This window comes from Ammospiza caudacuta, chromosome 14 (assembly GCF_027887145.1).
Source record: "Ammospiza caudacuta isolate bAmmCau1 chromosome 14, bAmmCau1.pri, whole genome shotgun sequence".
Lineage (NCBI taxonomy): Eukaryota > Metazoa > Chordata > Aves > Passeriformes > Passerellidae > Ammospiza > Ammospiza caudacuta.
Window position 1 is genome coordinate 8,619,016 of NC_080606.1, and position 21,873 is coordinate 8,640,888.

At 41.2% G+C, this 21,873-nt stretch overlaps 2 protein-coding genes across 3 annotated transcripts in view; one reads left to right on the forward strand and one right to left on the reverse strand.

Annotated features, from left to right (window-relative positions):
- AMMECR1 (AMMECR nuclear protein 1) overlaps positions 1-4,726 on the forward strand; it is a 96,238-nt gene extending 91,512 nt beyond the window's left edge. The window contains exon 7 of the mRNA XM_058814018.1: positions 1,094-4,726. Within this exon, the coding sequence (XP_058670001.1) occupies positions 1,094-1,208 (115 nt within the window). The 3' untranslated portion in view covers positions 1,209-4,726. The remainder of the gene's footprint in view (positions 1-1,093) is intronic.
- Positions 4,727-10,919: 6,193 nt separating this feature from the next.
- Positions 10,920-21,873, reverse strand: part of TMEM164 (transmembrane protein 164) — a 32,472-nt gene continuing 21,518 nt past the window's right edge. For both annotated transcript variants that reach the window (XM_058813974.1, XM_058813975.1), the window contains 2 exons: positions 13,287-13,387; positions 10,920-12,874 (listed from right to left, as the gene is read on the reverse strand). In XM_058813974.1, coding sequence (XP_058669957.1) covers positions 12,668-12,874; positions 13,287-13,387 — 308 coding nt within the window. In that variant the 3' untranslated portion in view covers positions 10,920-12,667. The remainder of the gene's footprint in view (positions 12,875-13,286; positions 13,388-21,873) is intronic.

Genomic DNA, 21,873 nt, shown 5'->3' on the forward strand with positions numbered 1-21,873 from the left:
CCAGGAGTTGGGCAGTGTTCTTGTGGGACCATTCTTCATTATTTCTCAACTGACTTGGGAGGCAGGAGAGGTCCCAGTGGAGTGGAAGCTGGCAGGTGTTGTTCCATTTGGGAGAAGGGAGACCCTTGTTATTACAGGCCTGCTGGTCTCACTTCAGTGCCTGGTAAAATTAGTGTGGTGCCTCTCTGTGAGGACATCAACTCTAGGGTGTGATGAGAGGAAAGTGACCAGAAATGGTGAAAGGCCTCAAGGGCAAGACTCAGGTGGAGCAGCTGAATATGTTTTGGTCAGATTGGAGAGGGCTGAGAAAGATCTCACTGGGGTCTACAGGTTCCTGGGGGGGGCAGTGGAACAGAGCTGCTTATCTCCTCTTCCAGGTGACCAGCAATAGAATGTGAGGGAAGGAATGAAGCTGCCTCAGGGGAAGTTCAGGCTGGACATTAGGAAAATATTCTTTACTGAGAAGGTGGTCAGGCACTGGAACAAGCTGCCCAGGGTCATGGCATCCAGCCTGTTGAGGCCAGAGGTGTCTGAACAATGCTTTTCACCATATGGTTTAGTTTTAGGTAGTTGCGTGAGGAGCAGGGAGTTGGACTCGCTGTTCATGATGGGTCCCTTCCAACAGGAGATATTCTGTGGTTCTAGTCTAAAAAGAATGTAACTATATTTAATGGAGCTGGGATAATTTTAAAAGCAGAATTTGGCAGACAGTCGATACTGATTGTTTAAAAACAGCCCAAAAATTTATAGTGCTTGTTTATGGTTTTTCCTACTATATTTTTGTAGAGGGTTGGCTGAAGCTACGGGACATTCTCTATTCCCTCTAGCTCAACCAGCATAGTAGCCAACCATTTTTAACAATTCTGTTTGCTTAAAGTACTTTTTCATGAGCAGTTACATTGTGATTTGTCGCATGATTCAGGAAATGACCCTGGCATTTGTGGCAGTTCCCTTGTGCAGCTGAAGTCAGTCTTAATCCCAGCATCAGAAGTACAGAGCTCTTACCACTAAACAAAGCAGCAGTGCAGCATTTCTGGTGCTACTTGCAGCTTCCTGGTAACAGTTCCTGAAGTGGCTCTCTGCTCTTTGCCAGGTACCGCAGTGAGAAGATGACGATGAGCTACACAGAGTACCTTGCCCATCGTCAGCATCATCACTTCCAGAATGGTATTGGGCACCCCCTTCCACCATACAACCATTATTCCTGACACTGAGCCGCATGACCAGTCACTGGACCTCTCTGCAGACCTCTTCCCAGGAGACCCTGCCCCTTCTTGGTCTAGCTATCTCTATTACTGTACCATTTTATGATGATAGTTTCCGTTGCCATGTTGAGGCTCCTTGGTTGGTTCAGCTCATCATGGCAACGGGAGGGAAAACTGCATTACTACAAAGATCCCATACCTTTTTCTTATTGATTCACTGCAGATTTTTTTGCAGCATATACCCTTGGGTTTTTTATGAAAATTTAAATTTCTACTTCATTAACATTGAATTATATCAATCAAGGCTTTCTGTAACTGTGGATGGAAGGAAGAGTTTAAGGATTGCAGTTAGGGATGCTTTGCTTAGCAAGAAGGCATTCATGGCTTTTGCATTAAAGGGTGTGATAGGGAATGAAACATATCAGATTCAGGTATTGAAGTAGACAATGAATTGCATTTTCATAACATTCTTAATGACGTTGTGTGTACAATATCTCACCTTCACAGTAAAGATTCCATGTAGCTCTGTACAGGATCTCCAGATCCAGCACAAACAGCCGGAGCACCAAGGCTGACATGCAAAATGCTTTTTTGGGATGAAGAGAAGCAACTCATGTACAGCGAGAGGTGATGTTAACATGGCAGCATTTTCAGAATCAAGTGGCCTCAATGATTTGGGCACAATCCAACCCAGGACCCTTTTGTGTCCCATCCTGTGCTGGGAATCACAGGCAGCCCAGGGCTGTCAGGAGTAGTCACGAGAATGCATTCGTAATGAGACGATGCCTTTGTGATGACTCAAATTAGGAGTGACATTTGTGTCCTAAAAACAGATTGGTGAGTAGCAGATGTCGTATTAGGAAGGAAATGGATTTAGATTTTAGTGCCTTTGACTATAACATAATTATATACTTATATATGAAATTCATAGAAAACATATACTCCAGACATTTTAGCAAACCCTGTTGAGGGTGCTCTGGCATCAGGGTTTTGGACACTTTTTTTTCTCTTTAAAGTGAGATTTACTTTTTTTTATTATTATTAGCAAACTTATTTTGGAAAAGAGAAATCCCTGTTTTGTTCTTCATCTGCTTTTGAACTTACTGAATTTTATCAAGTCTTGAATAGTTGGATCAAGTTAACTTTTGTTTAATAAAAGGAAAAACTCTTGTGAGAGAGCCAGGACAAGTATGCCATAATGTTACATGTTTTCATCTATTGCAGGAATAGTGCTTGAGAGCTGTAAGTACTGTGTAATAATTCTGATCCCCCTCCACACGGTAGAAGAAAGAAAATCGATTGGAACTTTTTCCTGCTGTAAAAATAGGATTTAGTAAAAGGTATGTGTGGTCTGTTTGCAAGGCCAGTCGATGGCAGGAGCTCACTGCTTCCTCCTGTGCCTGCAGAACTCCCGCTGCTGCCTGTTGCAGCACAGGCTGCCTGTTACAGAAAAGACCTTCCTAATCTGAGTGAGTAAACCACAGTAAGCAGAAATTCCAGTTACTTTGAATAATGAATGTTTGTAAATACATAGATATATAAAAATCAAATAGATAAAATTCAGTTTTAAAAAAAATTGGATTAACTGTAAAAGCGTTTCAATAGGGTTTCAAAGTCAGATAAGGATAAATTATGCTCATCCCTTATGTGAGGTTAGGTCTGCCACTTAATTTCTATGGAGGTTCTTATAGAAGGTCTTTGGTATTCCTTCATCCACAGCATTTATGTCCAAATATTACCATTTTCAGTTGCGATGCCTTAATTTTTAAGCAGAGGGCCTGAAATTTCAGGAGCCAAGAGATGCCAGCCAGAAGCTGCAAAAATGAGTAAATGTTTATACAGAGGCTATTTTGGATGATACTGTTGTCTTGTTTCTACTTGGGGAACACTTTTAGATGAATTAGTCTTCAAGTGGAAATGTGAACAAGTGGCTACCTGATAGAGTTGTGTTGGTTTTTTTTCTTGCCCTTATAGGGAACCTGAGCACAAACTGAATCATTCTGCTGCGAAAAAAGTCATCCAACCCCATCTTTATCTGTCATCTCGTTACAGCTCGCTCGTGCTTCTGCATGAGCTCATTGTTAGAAGTTTTTTAAAAAGATCTATTATATATAAAAATATATATGTATTGAAAGGTGCTAATCAACCTCAAGAAGGTCACGTGACTGGTCATGCGGATCTAAAATCATATCAGATTTTTTAAGAAATCTTCGATATATGCAGATGTTATACAGAATTTCTTACCAGTGTAATAATGATATACTGATGAATAAACAATCCTGCAGGATTTTAAGGACAAGGTCAGCAATACTTCCCACCATGGCTTGGGGGAGAAAAGGATAGTTTTGTCTCCTTTTTGTATACAGCATAATGCACAATGCATTTTTGTCTATCTCTTAGTAGCTGTTGCTTAAAAATATAGTTAAGGGTGTTATACAAACTGTAAAGGTGTGCTTTTGAACCGAGCTTATGCCAGACCCTTCTGGACCAGAGTTTTGTATCACTAATTTAAAAACTGTTACAGAGTCTGTGGTCAATCAGATTGTATGATTTTTTTTTTTTAAGATTGGAATAATCAGTCTACCTACAGTGTTTCTAGGGCACCTACCTCCTCAGCACATTGTGCTGAACTGCTGCAGATTGTTTCTCTGTAATTGTGGGATTCTTCGTACCAAACGTGCAGCTCACTGTGACATGCACTGGCACAGCACAGGTCTGTTTGCTTAAAGCTAATCAGCAACTGCTCTCACAAATGTCATTCCCTCGTAGTTACATTTAGTAGCTTTTAGCTGCATTGTTGGGGTTAGCTACAGATTTGATTTTCATTTGGGGTACTTTATAGAAATTAAGGTACAACCAAGTAGCTTATTTCACTGTTTGTTAAGTTGAAATGCTGATTTATTTTTTTTTTAATGAGCACTACTCAGTTTGCCTTATTCCATTGAAGAGATTGTTGGGTTTTTTTGGTTTTTTTTTCAATCTCTTGCCTAATGTTCCTAAAAACTCTGTTCTGTAAACTGAGTTAGACAACCAAACCATAGACTTGACACGAAGCTGTTACTCGGTGATGCTTCAAGTGTCCTTCCCGCTGCCACCGCGGCAGGGGGGGACGCTCCGGTCCTGACCTCAGCCCCGCTCTGGAACCAAGGTGGGCACAGCCCTGGCACACCTGGAGTTTGTATATGGACCTCTACTTGTCTCAACTGTGCGGGTTTTTAAAACTGTTGTCTGGAGTAGGTTACATCTCTTATGTGTGTTAGATCGAACCAAAGAAGCCTCCAGCCATGCCCAAATGCTGCTCCTAAAGCCTGCCTTCCAGTCCTTACAAAATCCCTGCAGGATTAAATGTGTTAACTTTTTTATTTTTGTACAGTTTCTAACTGATTTTTGCTAGTGATGTTAATTGAATTAAGTTTATTTGGGGAGTCTGAGTATCTCCTCCATTTAAATAAACTGGTGACTTTCATTTTATGTTAAAAAAAAAAAAAAAAGTTAAAAAAAAAAAAAAAGAGAAACCCAAAGTGTGCCTCTCAGATTTAAGGGTTTCTGGTTACATTTATTCTTAAGACCAGCAATGATTCTTTATATACAAAGATATGTTTTCCTCATTTTTTATTACTGTTAAAGAAAAAAAATAAAAAAGAAAAACCTCTTTCTTTGCTCTGGACTCAGTAATTGCGCTGGTACATAAACGCACTGAGAAAACAAACTTTTGTTTGAAACTTTTGTAACAACTTATGACTGTTTTTATATATCAAAGTTGATTCTTTTCAAGATATTTGGATCTAGTTTCTAAGTTATTTTAGTGTTTTATATGTTACAAAAAAAAAAACAAACTTACTTTAAATTGTTCACCAGCATCTTGAGTTATCTTCAATGCCATGGTGACACACATGGGCTTAGAGCTACCTGGAGTAGCTTGTAAGGCCTCGGTCTTTTCCTTCCCTCCTTAGCAACTCAATTGATTACAGTAATATCACAGATTACCTGAACCCCCTTCCTTTATAACTAGATCCTTCTTCCTTCCACATTTAATTGCTATTAGTGTGAAGAAACTGTTGAAATGGGCATTTTAATATAAGTACGGCTTCAAAAGAGAAAAATGAGGAAAAAGAAAAAAAAATGCTAGAAGGTTATCTGTGGGTCTGTGAGATATGGCTGTGGAAAGATATTGTAGTAGTTTTAACACTATTGTTATTACCTTTTAAATCATTTACCCAATAAAATAAGGAAAAAGAATCACCATTTCTTTTTATGTTTCTCTGCTTAATTGTGTTGCTTGGTCAGTGTTTTTATTGAAGCATTTGTACCTGGTGTTAATGTCAAAGGCTAATGGTGTGTTAGAAATATTTTCCTGTCTTGTCTGCTGTAGGAACAAACTGGAGAAAGGTACGTGCACTAAACACTCCCAGTGAAATCACCATTTATATCAGCTGCATCAGTTATTTATCAGTATATTCAGCAGTATTTATATCAATTGCCAGTTCAGTTTTGTACTTCTTGTCTAACTTTACACATGGAATTCTGTCCAGGCCTGAGCTCCCTCCTGTGAAGCAGAAATGCTTTTAAAGCAAAACTTCTTTGCAGAACCAACTATACTGGTGTCAGCAACACAGCACTGGTACCCCTTAACAGCCAGACTGTTCAACAGAACCTTGTGCCAGTGTGTATTGAAGAACATCTGTCAAAGCAACAGCACAGCTGGTGCCAAAACTGAGTTGGAGAACTTTGGTCCCTCAGCCAAATTCTTGGTGCACTGAGACACTTTCTACTGAGTCTGAGGTAGAGGGAGCATATTTCCTCTGTAGGATAATTCCTGAGACAAAGCATTCCATCTCCCTGGAACTCAGCTCTGAGTTTTGAAGGGCTTTGTTTGCCTCATGCTCTTTTAAAAGCTTTGCTGGCTGTAGCTGCAGCGCCTTTGAAAGCAGAGAAATAGAGTCCATGTAACCTTTGGATGTTGAAGTCTGATGCAGCCATTCCTTCACTTGCTCTGAAACTGTGATCTAGGAGAGTAACAAACATCTGAAAGGAAACCTGCCTGGGTAAATACTAAACCAGTGATGGAAGCTTGGCTCACAGATTTGGTAAAATTCAGTGTAAAACCTACACTAAAACTAGTCTAAAACCCCAAGGCCATTGAAAGGCAGAGCTAATTACCACTTCCTACAATGGGTTCCCACTTTTCTCACTGCTTTAGCTCTCCAGTTCCCATGCTGTAAAAATCAAACCAAGCCAGTAGCATTAAGGGTGTTTCAGATGTAGAAACTCACTTATTCTTACATATTTGTTGGTATTAAACAATAAAAGGCTGATTTCCAATTAGTTACAGAGGGCTGCTGACAGTAATCAGCAGTGCCTGCAATGGGAAATTGCTTGCTTGGTTCAACTCAGGCTGCCATACAGCACTTCACACTGGATTTCTACTTCAGCTGTTTCCTCAGTCTTTGTACTCTTCCAGAGAAATTAAGCTGGAAAATTGATTCTTTTCCCCAGCCACATGAAAAATTGAATCCTCTGCAATGGATATATAATAACACAGGGTGGGCACATCCAGTATGTTCTTTTTCCAAGAACAGTATTTGCCAAGAACTGAACACAAGGCAATAACCTGCTTGTCTGAGATGTACTGGGTCACAAGAATACATTTAACTATGCTGCAATCATGTTTATTACAGCCAGAAGCATTTGCAAAGTACATTATAACTACTTTGCCACCTTGTGATGTGAGGCTGAGTGCAGTCCTACAGCAGCTTTCTGAAAAAAGGTGTGAGCTGAAAACTTCTGTATATGTTTTCACATCTTCTGCTAAAGTGCTGTGAAATGGGAATTACAGGACATTGCCCAGGCTGGGGTAGGAACAGTGAGGAAGCCTGGAAAAAGGATCCTTGTGCTGCAACAGCCCCTGAACTCTGCACCTGAAAGACAAGGACAGGTCCTATTTAAACAGTGATTAAAGGATTTATAGCCTGCAATGAGCTCTGCCAGTAAACTGCTCTTGACTGACAGGTAACAGGCAAAAGTCAGACTGAACTGCTTAGGATTCCAGAAATCCCAGTACCACTGTTCTCCCAGGAACTGCTGTGTGCAAGGTAGACAACATCAGATTGTTTCAGACAGGAGCATCCATCTTCTTACCTGATTTATAAGGAGCTAATATTAATGTGCCTCTGTGATTCTTATCTAGTTATACAAAGTCCTAAGCAAGACAGACTCAGCCACGGCACAATTAGAATGATAACAAAACTATCCAGTATCCAGTAAAATGCATTTATTTGTTTTAATTCCAAGGTTTAACAACTATTTGCCCAATGATCTGGACTTAGGGCACAACAACAAAAAAGCCCACCAGAGCAGAATACAAAAACAAATACACAAATTACCCCTCATTTGTAAATGTTACCTCATAACCAAAGTTTAGCACATTAAAAAGTTTACAAAATTTATAACACTTACAAATTATTCAGACCTAACAGCATATGTGGCAGTTGAGCCCATCCACATCCATCCTTGCCCTTTCCAACCCCTTCTGTGCCTGGATAATGCCATGCTGGGACTGGAGTGTGGGGAAAGCAGCCCTGCAGGCCCCTGGTGCTCCAGCCCAGCCCCTGGCACAGGATGGTCAGGGACAGTGGGGTGTGCTCACTGCTCTGCCTGCTGTGTCCTCTGCAGCATTGGGATAATGACTCAGGAAATGCAGAAAGAGTTTTTAAAAGTACAAAATTGACCCTGAATAAAAATAAAATTATTTATAAAACAGCTTGACTTTGACTAAGTTACACCAGCAGCTGCAAGAGAAATTTACAGCAATATCACTTGAAGTACAAGGTCACAAAAATCAACAGATTTGTTATGAATCCTGTCACTGTAGAACTGAAAACACCAAAGCTGACCTGCCTGCCTGCAGAAACCTCCCACCAGGGCTGACATGTACCCTCTTCCTGGGTTTTGGCTTTTCAGAGCTTTGTTAACTGTAAGGATGAATTGAATTGCTAAGGATCCACCTAGAGTGAAACAATTGTCACACTGAAGAAAACACCACAACTCTATTTTCCATAAGCTATGGATGCATAGAAAACAAATGCTTCTGGTTTAGATGCAAGACTTAGGACATAGAAGTACAGTCAGTTAACAGTTGCAAATAGCCATTTCTGAAAAATACAATTGAACTTTATAAAATTATCTCAAATATACAAGAATATCAAAACTCTGTGGCCAGAAACAGAAACCTACTCTTAGGTACTCTGTGACCTCAAGGTTTGACTGGACTGCAAATGGACTGACTTTTCCTCAAGCACACACAAGTTTAGCTTGAGGCAGCATCTTTGAACTAAGAAGCTGAACCAAAACCAGCTCCAGGTGTGCGTTCACAGACTGTGGCTTTTCATCAATTTGCAAACACATGGGCAAGAGCTATTTGTTAGCACCTCTCAAAAGAAACAAAGCAAATTCTCCTTTGGTGCTTAAAAGAGGAAGTTGAACAAATAGATCCAGCTCAGGCACTGTACAGTGTCTGAATCCCTGGAAAAAGCACTGCAGGGATCCTGGACAGCTGCAGCCGTGGCACGAGGTGGTGGGGGCAGAAATGTTACTGGTTTGGAGAGCTACTTACTGCAATGCTGCATAAACAAACCCATCAGTAAACAGGTTTATTATACAAAATAATGCTGCATTCATGGGTAGACTTGGAGGAAAATGCAGCCAGTGGCAGCTGGAGCAAGGAGTTTGTTTCTTTTGAAATGCCTACAATACTGACACTTGGAGGGCTCTGTTCAGACCCCTTCACCCACACCAGCATCTCTGAAGGCCAGGCAGTGGCACTGCACAAGAATTTTTTGGAGTATTCTGGCCAGCAAATGAAGTTGCTCTGGGGTGAGATTTTGCACTCTGCTTCAGCTGCTGAAGTTCCCAGTGCCATGACACATCTGGGCACCTGTGACAGGAGCCCTAGGACAGCCCTTTCAATTGCATTGCACTGCAGCACTGTAAAACCTCATCACCAGGTACTGGGCAACAGCTTCAAGTTATCTTGACATGGACTGAGTGTGTAATTCCCCGGGAGAGAAGGCAATTGCCTCCTAAGAACAGCATTACACTTTGGTGCTTTCATTTCCAGCATAAATAAGCATAAAGCAACCAAAGAAATCTGTATAATGTAACTGCCTATAAAATAAACCATTCAGGGAAAAGAAGAATCAGCCTCTGCCAGGGAAAACAACAAATAAGTGCTATAGAGATGAAGCACTCTGCTTTCCCATTTCCTGCACATATGGCAAGCTCTGGCTAATGCATATTCCCAGCAGATACCAGAGATAGGTGAGGAATGAAGGATCTGAAGTTCCACAATTGCTTCAGAAGTTTTTCCCATTTCTGCTCCCATTCTGACCTATCCTTCCCCTTCTGTGGAGCCTGTCTCAGCTACACTGATGCAATTTTGAGTGGTGGGTCACCATAAATCTACATAAAGTTCTAAAAGCCTTCAAAGAAGGGCATAGGGAAGGAGGGAATAATTGTAAGTTTTGGGGCTGCCACTACAGGAAAGACACTGAGGCTCTGGAGCACATCCAAAGCAAAGCATTAGAGCTGGGGAAGGGTCTGGAGCACACATCTAAGGAATGGCTGAGGCTTTAGCCTGGGGAAAAGGAGGCTCAGGGTGGACCTGTCACTCTGCAACTGCCTGAAGGGAGAGTTGGGGTCAGCCTCTTGTCCCAGGAAATAAGCAACATGACAAGAGGAAACAGCCTTCAGTGGCACCAGGAAAGGTTTAAATTGGAGTTTGGGAAAAATTTCTTCCCCAGAAGGGTTATCAAGCCTTGAACAGGCTGCAGTGGAGTCCCCAACCCTGGAGGGGTTTAAAAGATGTGTAGGTGTGGCACCTGGGGATAAGGGTAAATGGTGGGCTCAGCAGTGCTGGGTTAATGCTTGGTTTGATGAACTCACAGGTTTTCTCCAACCTAAATGATTCTGTTCTAACTCAGCCAGCCTCACTGATAGTGCACAGCAACAAATAAGCAACAGTTTATATTCAAAAGGTGAACATTGGACTGCCTGCCTTCCCACCTGACTCCAGCTGCACCATTTGATTCCTTCACTGCAGCTCCAGTACTTCTAAAATCCTTACTGAGTGCAGGAGTTGGTTATCTCTCTACTTTTTTGCCTTGTTCAGTGAGACATTTTCTCAGCTTAAATTGGTAGAAAAGATTCAACAAGCTCCAGAACGTGCCCACACAAGGTTTAGAAGGACAGTCCAAGTGCCCCACTGGCTCTGATGAGCAGCTCCAGCAGCAAACCCCATGTGGTGAAATTACACCTGGAATTTCTGTGTGACTCAAAACAACTGGAGCAGCATAAGAGGGAAAAGCACTCCCAGCAGCTCTGCACCAGGAATCCCTTTGCACTGCCCAGGGATGGCCCTGGCAGCTCTGCTCACATTCCTGCTACTGAATTTTAAGTCAGCCAGAAGAGCTTACAAATTCTGCTTTCCAAGCACAGAGCCTGCACTGAGTGAGACACCTGAGCTCATTGAAATGCTCCTGCAGTTTTAATTGACCAGAGGCAGTCAATGGTGGCAAACAGCAGCTGCTTTGTACTTGTTTGGAATGCCCTGAAGCAGATGATTACAGATAGGAAATGCTATAGTTTAAAAAAGGAAAACAGAAAAGGCTCCTACTTAGAGAAGTGTTTCCAGTAACTACAATATACTGACAGGAAAAAAAAAGGGAAGATTGTATAAAAAAAAAAAAAAAAAAAAGGCAATTAAAACAAAAACCCATAAACCATGAGTTAAGCAAATAATAATGCTAAGTAGTATTTGCAAAATTTGTTTAAAGTCCTTCTATTGTAATACTAACACCAGCTGTATATGCCTGAGGGACAGTTTAGGTACATGCTGCATGTTCTCAAGTTGTGAGCATACAGTATATTCTTATATATACACAGCAAGGCATGGAAAATGCCAGAAACCAGTTTGTAAATCAGAATATGGGACAATGTATTTCTGATTGAGGTGAACTTTTTTCAATCACATGGAGTAAAAATATTTGAAGTAGCCATTTGTTCCCTCACAAAATAATTTTTTGCTTTCTTAAGAAAAAAAAAGTCAACTTACTTTTGCTTCCTGAGGTATAAATATCTGTACCTTAACTTCAGCACATACCTTCAGGTGATCCAGCTGGAGGAGGTATGATGGTTTTGGTTTATCTTACAAATCACAGCTTTGACAACACAATCTATAAATTCCCCCAAACTTCTGTACAAGAAAAATCTGCAGCCCTGAAACACAACAGTCTGCATAATGGACTCACAATTCTGGAAGAACACAGTCAGGATTTTCTCTCTTTCTGCCCAATGGTTCCTCCTCCTGCAAAATTTGAGCACAGTTGATCATTCTGCCCATCCTGTTCTCCAAAAGACATTGATGGGCCATGCTACTAAAGTGGAACATGCCCTTTGCAGTAGAGGCCTGCACTGATTGGACATTCCTTTTTATACCTGTATTTTAAAATCAATACACATAATATGGCAGAACTGTAGGGAGAGAACAGTTTCATTTGGTTTCTTCAGCAACCAGTCTGGTCAGTGAAGATCAGCGCAGACAAAGCAGGAATGTTTCAAAGGATACTAAATATAAAAAAACCCCTGATGTTTACATTGGACTTGGTATCTCCACTCCTTCTCCAGTATAAGGTAAGTGAAAAAAAAGCATTTTGTTCTAAGTCAGGACAGAACAGTGGATGCAATATCTTATCATGGCCTATACATAACATGGTCTTTTGAAATTATTTCAACATTTTTTTCCCCTTACCAAAATAAAAGCATCTCCAAAGCATCATGATGGGACTTCACTAGATAGGTACTTACCCACTGCAGCTTAGAAATTAAGTAGTTGATTAATATTTTTAATGAGTTATTGTTCCCCAACATTTTCAACCAGCTTTAAGAAAATACAGTAGAACCTCACTGTTTTGCACTTCTGATTGGAAGATTGTGTGCATGATTTCCTGTGACCATTTTGGAACATTCAGGCTTTAAGAGTTAAGCCAGGAGATGCAGTCCAGCATGTTGGTTCACATCAGTGGAGTGCTACAATTCAGCATTATTTCCTGTCCTAGAAGTGTACAATTCTTTAATGGAAAATGAATCAAAATGAGGTAGCACTGCCACTCTCTCTGCTGGAATGTGGACAGGTCCTGGCCTAATTTTAAATGGTGGCTTAGCAAGATTCTACTGTAATCTATACAAAATGTATAAAACATGAACCTTCCCCAAAATAAGGCCACTAATTTTGCCATTGGCAATAGGCAGTGAGAAATAGCAGGTAAAAAAACCTCACTTCATTACAGAGGTGTTTTTGAGGCAAAAAACTGAGGGAAGAAGTAGAAAGACATTGTCCTCTCATCCCCCCCTCTTTGTTTTCCAGTATATCTCTGCTTCCTGTATGAACTGCTCTGTGGGGAGAAATTTCAGTCTATTTTCTTAGCTGGGAGTCCAAGCAAGTCCATGCTCCATTTGAGGGTGGGGACAGCACTGTGAAACAGCAGGATTATGAGCTTCCCATGAGTCATGGTCATGACAGTCTGATGTCCAGATGCCCAGATTCGGTACCAGGGCCCATAGAAAGGATCTGAGATGGCTGGGCACAGCATGTTGTTCAAATTCACTTCTGTAACCTGAGGAAGCAACAATAATTTATCAATTAAGAATATTTTTATCTTGCACTGATTGACCTAAAAACAGTGAAAATTTAGAAAATTACCAAAATAATCAAAAATGTTCAAGTGATACACATTTGCTCAACACAAGTAGGGCAGCTTTCAGAAAAAAAAGCAGATCCAAATTCCATTGTGTATTTAATAAATGGATTTATGCAGGTACATAACCAATCTATGAACTATTTTATCAGTACTTGCAAGATATAAGATACAAATGCTTGTTAGAACATGCAATTTGCATACAAGCAGCCATATCAAAAAATTTGCATGCAAGTAGTCTTATCCATGTAGACCTGCACACTCAAACTTCTCAGTGTTTTTACTTGAATGTACTTGCAGACTACCCATTTATTAACCTGGCTTTACTTACCAGTCCCAGGATCTGCAGGATGCTAAAATGGTACACAAACATGAACCCCGTGGCTAAAAGAGCCCACCAGAAATTGCAGAGCGGTTCAGGGGTGTAGATACCTTGAAGAGAAAGGAAAACATTCATGTTCACTGCACTGCTGTGCCCACCACACTCCCAATGCATAATCCTCTCTCTCCTGCATGGCAGGACATCTGCCTTGAGCTGATAACCTCCTCAATACCATTACAGTAATTAATAGCTGAGAGCTTTATTTCTTACCTGAAGCATCCTGATCAGCTTCTTCCCTCCTCCTTGTCCAGCAGTGAGATGTACAATATGTTACCTCACTAAATCTATTTTTCACCATCAATGATTTTTATTTCATTCTTCCTTCTACCACAGAAGTAATAAATGCAATAATGGTGTACAATAAATCTTTTTAAAAATCGGGTTATTTATACTTAAACACCTGCTTCTTGCAGGGATTATGATTTCAGCACGCACAGAACTGACTTAGGCAGCAGCAGGTCCTGCACAGCCTTTATTAGAGCACAGCTTAATTGTCATTTCCTAATTTTATGGTTAACTATTAAAAGGGAACTTGCACCAATAGTGCCAAGGAACAGAAAAGCTGTATCAGGTGCTCAATCCATTAATGACAGGCTGTGCTTTTAAATTAAAGCTGCTGTGGGGATATTTTCAGATATACACTACAGTTTTCTAATCAGTAGATATCACAGATACTGTAAAATACTTTTTCCCTTCAAATGAAGTAGCAGATATATTATTCCAACCTTTCTCTATTATTCCAACCCTCTCAAAACCAGGCTTTACTGACAAAACACAATGTTCCCTGATCTAGAATGTACCAAGGGAATCAGATTTAATAAAAGTACTCATAGATACAAGACTATCTTGGGAATTAAATATTCAAATTTCATATGGTAAGAACAAAACCAGTTTACAGAGTTCTCTAGACTCTTACTAGCAGACATGAAAATTGCACTGTAAGATATGTGGGAAAATATTATTTTCCTTATGACTTTAATAACAGCCTCAGAACACGAAAGAAAGATGCACAATGTCACGCTGTTTGGCTGCTGTAAGAGTTTCAGAGGATTATAAAAATACACTGGCAATTTTTATCTGCCTTTATCTGCTCTCTGATCCATTAGATATTATTAAATACTGGAACATGTATTCAGTACTCAAAGGACAGCTTAGAGCACAGAGTGCAATATTGATACTGGCCTTGGCTGACCAGCACACTCAGTAATTACCAAGCAATGAAACCCTTCAGCATGCACTGCACCAGGCTACTGGGAACTTAAATAACTCCACATGCAGAGCAGCTACCACAGCACCCACCAGACCACAGCTGCTAGGAAATCTTCATTTATCTCTATCATATTTATACTGATGGAGATATATTATAATTATTATAATAATATATATTTTATATCACATATAATATACATTATAATTACATTATACAAAATACATTATACACTATTTTATATAATATAAAATATTATACATATAATATATATTATATATATTTCCATAATATATATAATGTTATATATATATCCATTATATATATATATATATATCTCCATAATATTTATCTCCATCACCCTGTGGAGATAAATACAAGTAACTGCTGTGACCACATCACTGTTTAATGCTGCATCCCAGCTCAAGTTTAAGGTCTCTAGAGCAATGCTTCCTCAAGCTCTGTGGCCCTTTCAAAATTATTTTCTCTCTAGTTTCCTTCCATAATTTGTACCCATCATGCCAGTTCAAATTGATTTTGCAGTAGCTACCTGAAATAAGGTCAATTAAATAGCATTTGGTGAGTGCTACAGATTCAAAACCACCTACAAGCTGTTTTCTAAAACTGCACATCCACTCCCAAGAACACTTGGGGAGCCCATGACACATTTGGGCACAGGAGCTACTTGGAATGCACAGGGCAGCTTGGAAGGCTTAGACAGTGGGAAGGTGAAGGCCAGAAGTGCCTGAACAGCAAGTAAAACCAAAGGGCAAAGAGAAGGCTACAGGAACCACTTTGAGTTCTGCAGGTAAAGGGAAAAAATTCCCAACAGTAATTCTTGGGATGCACTTAGCAAGTGTGAGCTGAGCTGGCATCCTATTTAGGAAACAGTACAGAAGTCTTGACTTAGACAGCAATGATATTCATTAAACTCCATGGCCTGAAAACATCAGACAGGTGACACCACCTTGAATATGGTTTTCATTACAGAGAGAAGAGGAGCAGGAGGAATGAGCCTTGGTGTCAGAGTGCAGGAGATCATGGCTCTATTTCTGGCTGCACCAACTTTAGGTGACCTGGTCAAGCTTTACAGAAACTCTTTGTACTCCCTCCTCTGCTGTAAGGAAAACACTGCTTGACTTGCAAAATTTATTTATATTGTCCTTTCAGTTTTAGGTGCATGTTTAACCTAGATACAAAACACAACATGAAATTTAAATAAGGTATCAAAGCAGCTCCTGGGACCTGGCTGAGCAGTGCTGAACCAAATTAGGTTTCTGTTGGCAGTTGCCTGTGTTATTTCAAAAGTATTTGACAAAGCCTGGTGAGTCTAAAGGGGTGAGCACCCAGGAAAGCTAAAATACAGACACCTCCACATCCAGGTGACTTACAGGGCAGGTAGGGTATAAATGCCAATACAGACAAGTGACCCCAGCTATAAAATGAGACTGGAGGGAGACAGCAGTCATTAGAAGACTAAGGAAATTGCACAAGATGACAACACAGATCCATGGCACAATTTGGCTTTGAACTCAGGCTTCTCATGTCTAGCTTCAGTCTAATCAGGGAATGGGATTTCAGAGGTCCCTTAGCAGAGCTGTTCAGGTTCTCCCAGCAAGGAATTTCCCTCTGCTACATCCTTGCTCTGTTGCAAAATTTAAAAAAAATACATCAGCAACTTTTGCTCTCGACAGATTTTTGGCCTTGCTTCCTACTAAAAATATCCCTCCTTATTAGACTTTGGAATCCTGAAAATAATGGTGTGATTTTCAGCAGTGGCACTATTTGGACATCAAAGGACAAAAAGGAATCACTGACCTCCACACAAAAACATTTTGGAGCACTCTAGATTCCACAGTGTGCTTTGGGAAACTAATTTAGAATTCGTACCTGGGATATTTTCTGTACATTTCTCATTATATAAATACCCACTATAGATTTTATTACTGTACAGCCCTGCTATTTAATGGATTGCTGTTTAATGGAGCAGTGTGGTCTGTTTTCCAGAGTACAGTCCGTTAAAAGAAAAACACAAACAGGAAAATTGAGAGCCAGCTGAGTGGCTGTTTGAAGGGCCTCTGTTGGCTTTGGCAAGAGCTTCTTGCTGCTTGCATAGGAAATCAGTTTCAGTGGGTGGGAGCAGAGAGTTTCACTCTGTTTATGAAGGATCATGGGCAGTTCTTATACATGAAGCACTTACAGAAATGTAGTCCAAGTGCCAGTCTGGCACTGATCTCATTCTCAAAAACACTCACTCCCCAGACAGCTGAGACCATTGCCAGCTGGGGCCATGCAGGTAGGCTGCATGTTTGCTCCTGTGTTGAAATTTAAATCAGTTTAAATCACACTTCATTACTTCAGTAGCATTGATATGAAGGATTCCATATAGACTGAACAGAGTTTTGGGTTCTTCATCTGCTTCTGAACAAGACTTTGTTGACATTGAATTTGCCAAATTGATCATTTTGCCATCTAGGAAATGGAAGCATGGCTTTAAAAAAACTAAAGATCAACAAAGAGATGGCATTTTTACACTGTTCCCTCCCCACAATGTGCTTGTTCAAATGTTCTTATGAACTATTATTTTCATTTAAAATTCTCAATACCCAGGCTTCTGAAAATTTGAACCCAACTTAATAGAAAGCAATACTCCTTTTGTGTTTCTGTGAAAACATAATGCAGGAGAAAATTACTCCTCTGTTTGAATTAGAGAATTAGAATCTAAATATAGTACCAATTTTTAATTTAGTAGGGTTTAAAATAATCTCTTTAATGTCTTGCTTTCATTCCCACTACATTTGATAGAGCTTTATGAATTTTCCAGTGCTGCACACTCTCTTTCAGTTGTCTTACAATTATAAGACCTGCTTAATCCAAAACTCAGAGCAACTATTACAATTCTTTCATTTTCAAGCTTACAAAAATGTGTGGGCAAATTTATTTTCCTTTTATCAGAGGGTTAATTCCAGTTGAGTGGCCTATTGAGCTAGCCTAGAGATAAAGCTTCCTTTCCAGGGGAAAACAGGAAAAAAAATGTTGTCAAGAGGTTGATCCTGAAATCCATGTTTCCCCTACAGCTGTTCTGACTCCATGTGTAGGTTTCAAACTAGTGCCTTATGCCAGGAGGTTTCTGTTTCCCCTCAGTGCCAGCTACTCTCATCAGAACCAGCTCAGACAGAGCTCTTACAGTACCTGCTTCTCTCAGGAATCATTTTTTATATTCCATAGAGCAGCAGCAGTAACTCTTTCTCTACCTTCATATAGTAGCAGTTCTTCCAGATACTGGCACCTGCCCTTATAAATTTCTCCATCTCCTGGAGAGATATTTCATTTTTCAAACTAACTGTAACTGCCCAGCACATAAAGCTCAGAGGGTCTCAGGACAGGGACACATCTCTTCCTCTTCATCTCTCTTAAATCATCAAACAAGATTATTCTCAAATATTCAAGCTACAGGAGAGGCTGCAGCCAGAGTAACAGCACACAAGGTGCCATGGCACAAGCACAGCTCAACAGCAAACCACACATTTATGTCTAATACAGGGCATTCAGCAGGTAGAGAAATCTGCAATAGAACATGGAATTGCAGAAGCAGAGTAGGGAAATAACATGCAAGAGTCTATAGGCATCTAAGTAATTCAGTTTCAGCAAAAGAGCTGTATCACACATTATCAAGTATTTCAATAAAGATCAAGATGGACTAGATTTAAGACAGCCTTAGTATATCAAAATATGAAGTGATATTTCTCCTGGATTACTACTAAAGGTATATAATAAAGACTGCTTGATAACTCCTTTAGAAAGCTAAGGAAAGAATTAGCTAAAGGCAGGGAAGTGCCACAAAGTGGGAAAGTGGCTGACAGAGGGTGCAACAGCTAAAAAAAGGTCTTTAAATATGGTCCTAACAGCCAATGGAAAACATAACTTGAGTGTTTTAATTGCACTTTCTTAATTTACAACCAAAGGAAAAATGATCCTTTCATGTGTACTTGGTATCTGTGTGCTGCATCTGCCAAGCCCAGGCCATGCTGAGGTCAGGAGCGCTCCCTGCTCTGAGGGAGCTGCCGAGCACAGCAGGGACATCTTCCGTGAGAAGGGAGAAAAGGAAAATAAAATCAACAGCTTCAACTGACTGTGTGACAATACCACAGAGCTTCTCTTCTGGTGCCACCTTTGAGAACAGATCAACAAAGAAAAGGGTTTTGGGACTTCAGTCAGACACCGGCTCTTCTCTGCTTATATACACCACCTGCCTGAGAAGAAAATTCTGCTTCTATTGCCAGCACACAACTCATTTATTTAGCGCCAAATCAGCCCTTCAGACACACGGGGGCAGCGCACAGGGCTGCCAGGCCCTCACAAGGCCATCACGGCCCGGCTCGGCTCACCGAGGGCATTTCCTGCGGTCCGCACCGGGAGCTCCCTCACGGCGCCGGGCACAGCGCCGCCTGCCGGCCGTGCTGCGCAGCGCAGCCCCCGACACCAGCGCCGGGCCCGCCCGCAGCTGAGGGACTGAGCTGCAGGACACACCGGCCCGACAGACCGGCCCTGCAGGACACACCGGCCCGACAGACCGGCCCTGCAGGACAGACCGGCCCGACAGACCTGCCCCCAACTGCAGGACAGACCTGCAGGACAGACCTGCCCCCAGCTGCAGGACAGACCTGCCCGACAGACCTGCCCACAGCTGCAGGACAGACCTGCCCGACAGACCTGCCCACAGCTGCAGGACAGACCGGCCCGACAGACCGGCCCTGCAGGACAGACCTGCCCCCAGCTGCAAGACAGACCGGCCCGACAGACCTGCCCCCAGCTGCAGGACAGACCTGCAGGACAGACCTGCCCCCAGCTGCAGGACAGACCTGCAGGACAGACCTGCCCACAACTGCAGGACAGACCCCCTGCCCGACAGACTCTCAGCATCACTCCCTGCAGCCACAGAATCCCAAGCACCTCAACAGCAACAGCCTCTTCTACCTACTGGAGTTTACTAACTCAAATAAATAACACTGGGGATATCAAAACACAGGGCAGATTATCTCCTGAGCTCTAGGGAGCTGCTACAAATTCACTCTTATTTCAGTCTGCTGTGGAATAATGTAAATTAGAATATCGTTTGATCACTGCACTAAGGAAATAACAATTCCACCTTGATTAACTTTCAATATGATTTGATGTTCTGAAATAAGGTGCACACCTGACCTTGTCAAATCCATTGCAGAACCTAACCAAACAAGCTTAAAACAGTCAGAAACAAGAGTCATCATCATCAGTCTCTAAACCTGAAGTAGTGCAAGCTAGATTTCTTTTTGTTATTTTAAGAATACACAGTTTAAGAACTTAGCTGTCCTGACCCCACTGAAGGTCTCTCAGAGTCTCACTTTTTAAGGACAAGAGAAAACAGTGACCTGCCAGGTCTGGTTTAACTCCTCCAGCAGTTTCTGGAATGCTGTGTCCCGCTCAGATGCATACTGCAATTTTGGGAGGCAGGTGACACAAGGTGAGATTCATCCAGTAAAATAAAAGTGCCAACTGCAGATACACTTTATGTAAGAACTGACTTGGGGTAGGAATCTTGTGTGCTGGCTTGTTACATCCACACTACATCTATTTTGCATGAGAGCCTCTTAGTGCTGCCAAGACAGATGAGCCATGGTGTAAAAGCATTTAATTTGTCTAGCCTGGTATGCGTGCTATGTATACATGCATATATGCACTTAGGAAGAAAATATATTAAGAAAGGGAAGTATGGAAGTTTATATTCCCTCAGTACAGAGAGGAGTGAGAGGGAAGAGGAGTTTTTAATCCCCAAAAGGGATCCATGTCCTTGAGCTCCAGTGAGTTCCCTGTGTAACACTGAATGCTGAGCTCCAAACTCCTCTCTCATCCATGTGCTGCTGAGTGTGGCAAAGCCCTCTCTTACAGGGTCAGGAAGGACATGAAGGCTGCCAGTGCAGCATGACCAGTCTGCACCACTGTAATAAGTAGCAGGAAAAGACAGAAAATAAATTACTACAGCCCTTGCTTACTGTCACCAGTTTCCTTTCAAAGAGGAAACACTTCAGCAGGCAGCTGGATGTGTGTGCATGGCTGGTGCAATACCTGATTAGAGTACTGCAAGCAAACTTGAGGGTGCAGTTCTCTACAGCCTGAGCCTGAAATCCACTCTGCTTCAGGTGTTCTGCTCACCCTATCTTTGAGAAACATTTGGATCCTATCAAGGTCACCAATAATTTAGTCAGATTCTCAATAAAACTGAAGTAGTATATTTTTCCAAATACAATCCTTTCCTTTTCATTTTTTTCAATTTTCCACCCTTCGATTACTTCTCTCAATCATAATCTACAGATTCACTGATGGAAATTTCTATTTACAATACTGAAATCAAGCTTCATGCTGATCAATGTCAGTGATGAAAAGGCAATTTTCACAAGATACAGAACTCATGACAAAGGCCTGTGTGACTACTCAGAAGGTACTTAAACAGAGGTGCTAGTGAAATTACAGAATTAACATTAACAAATATGTTAGGCTACATAATTTTTCCACCAAAAATATCCATTATGTCACCTGTGGCAGAAGTTCATGGGTGTTTTGTTAATTACAGCCAGTCAGGTGATGAGGAGCCAAGTGGATAAGAAATGGAGCAGTTATTCGTTAAACAGCCCAGAGCAATCTCAATTGACAGGTTCAGCCAACAAAGTTCTTTCAGCAATTCCACTGCCATCACGTGAACGTTAGATGGCAGCAAATACCTGTACATAAACACAGGGCAGGGTTCAGAATACTGAGCCAGGGTGACAAGTGTCCAACATCAAACCCTTCACACTGCAAATCCAGTTCTTGTCAGTCCCAGGTCCTGAAGAACCCTGAGAACCTCTACTTCACAACAAGCAAAAAGCTAAACCACCAAAAGTGTTCTTAAAAGAACACATCAAGCATCATCCAAGGCCAAGCCTTTTTAAAGCAAAGGACTGTCTTAGAGTGATCTCAGATGGGAACTCCAAGGCCACCAAGTGATTTATTGATATCACAAGAGCTTTGTCACTACCTACAGTTCACTCCATGGCTGCTGACGTTTTCTGCCCCCTGCTCCTCACCCTCCTCCTGCAAAGATTATGAGTTTGTGTAACTCCTACAACTACCCTGTACTTTGGCATTATTTGAATTTTAGCCTGTCAAGGGTGGATTAAAATTAAAACATGGACGGTATATTTCCCTGATTAAAAAAGAGTCATCTATTTAAGTACAAGACTTCACTTTTCCTTTGAATAATTTTTTTTTTTTATTTCACTCAGCAGGTCACAGTGCAATCAGGTCACTGCAACA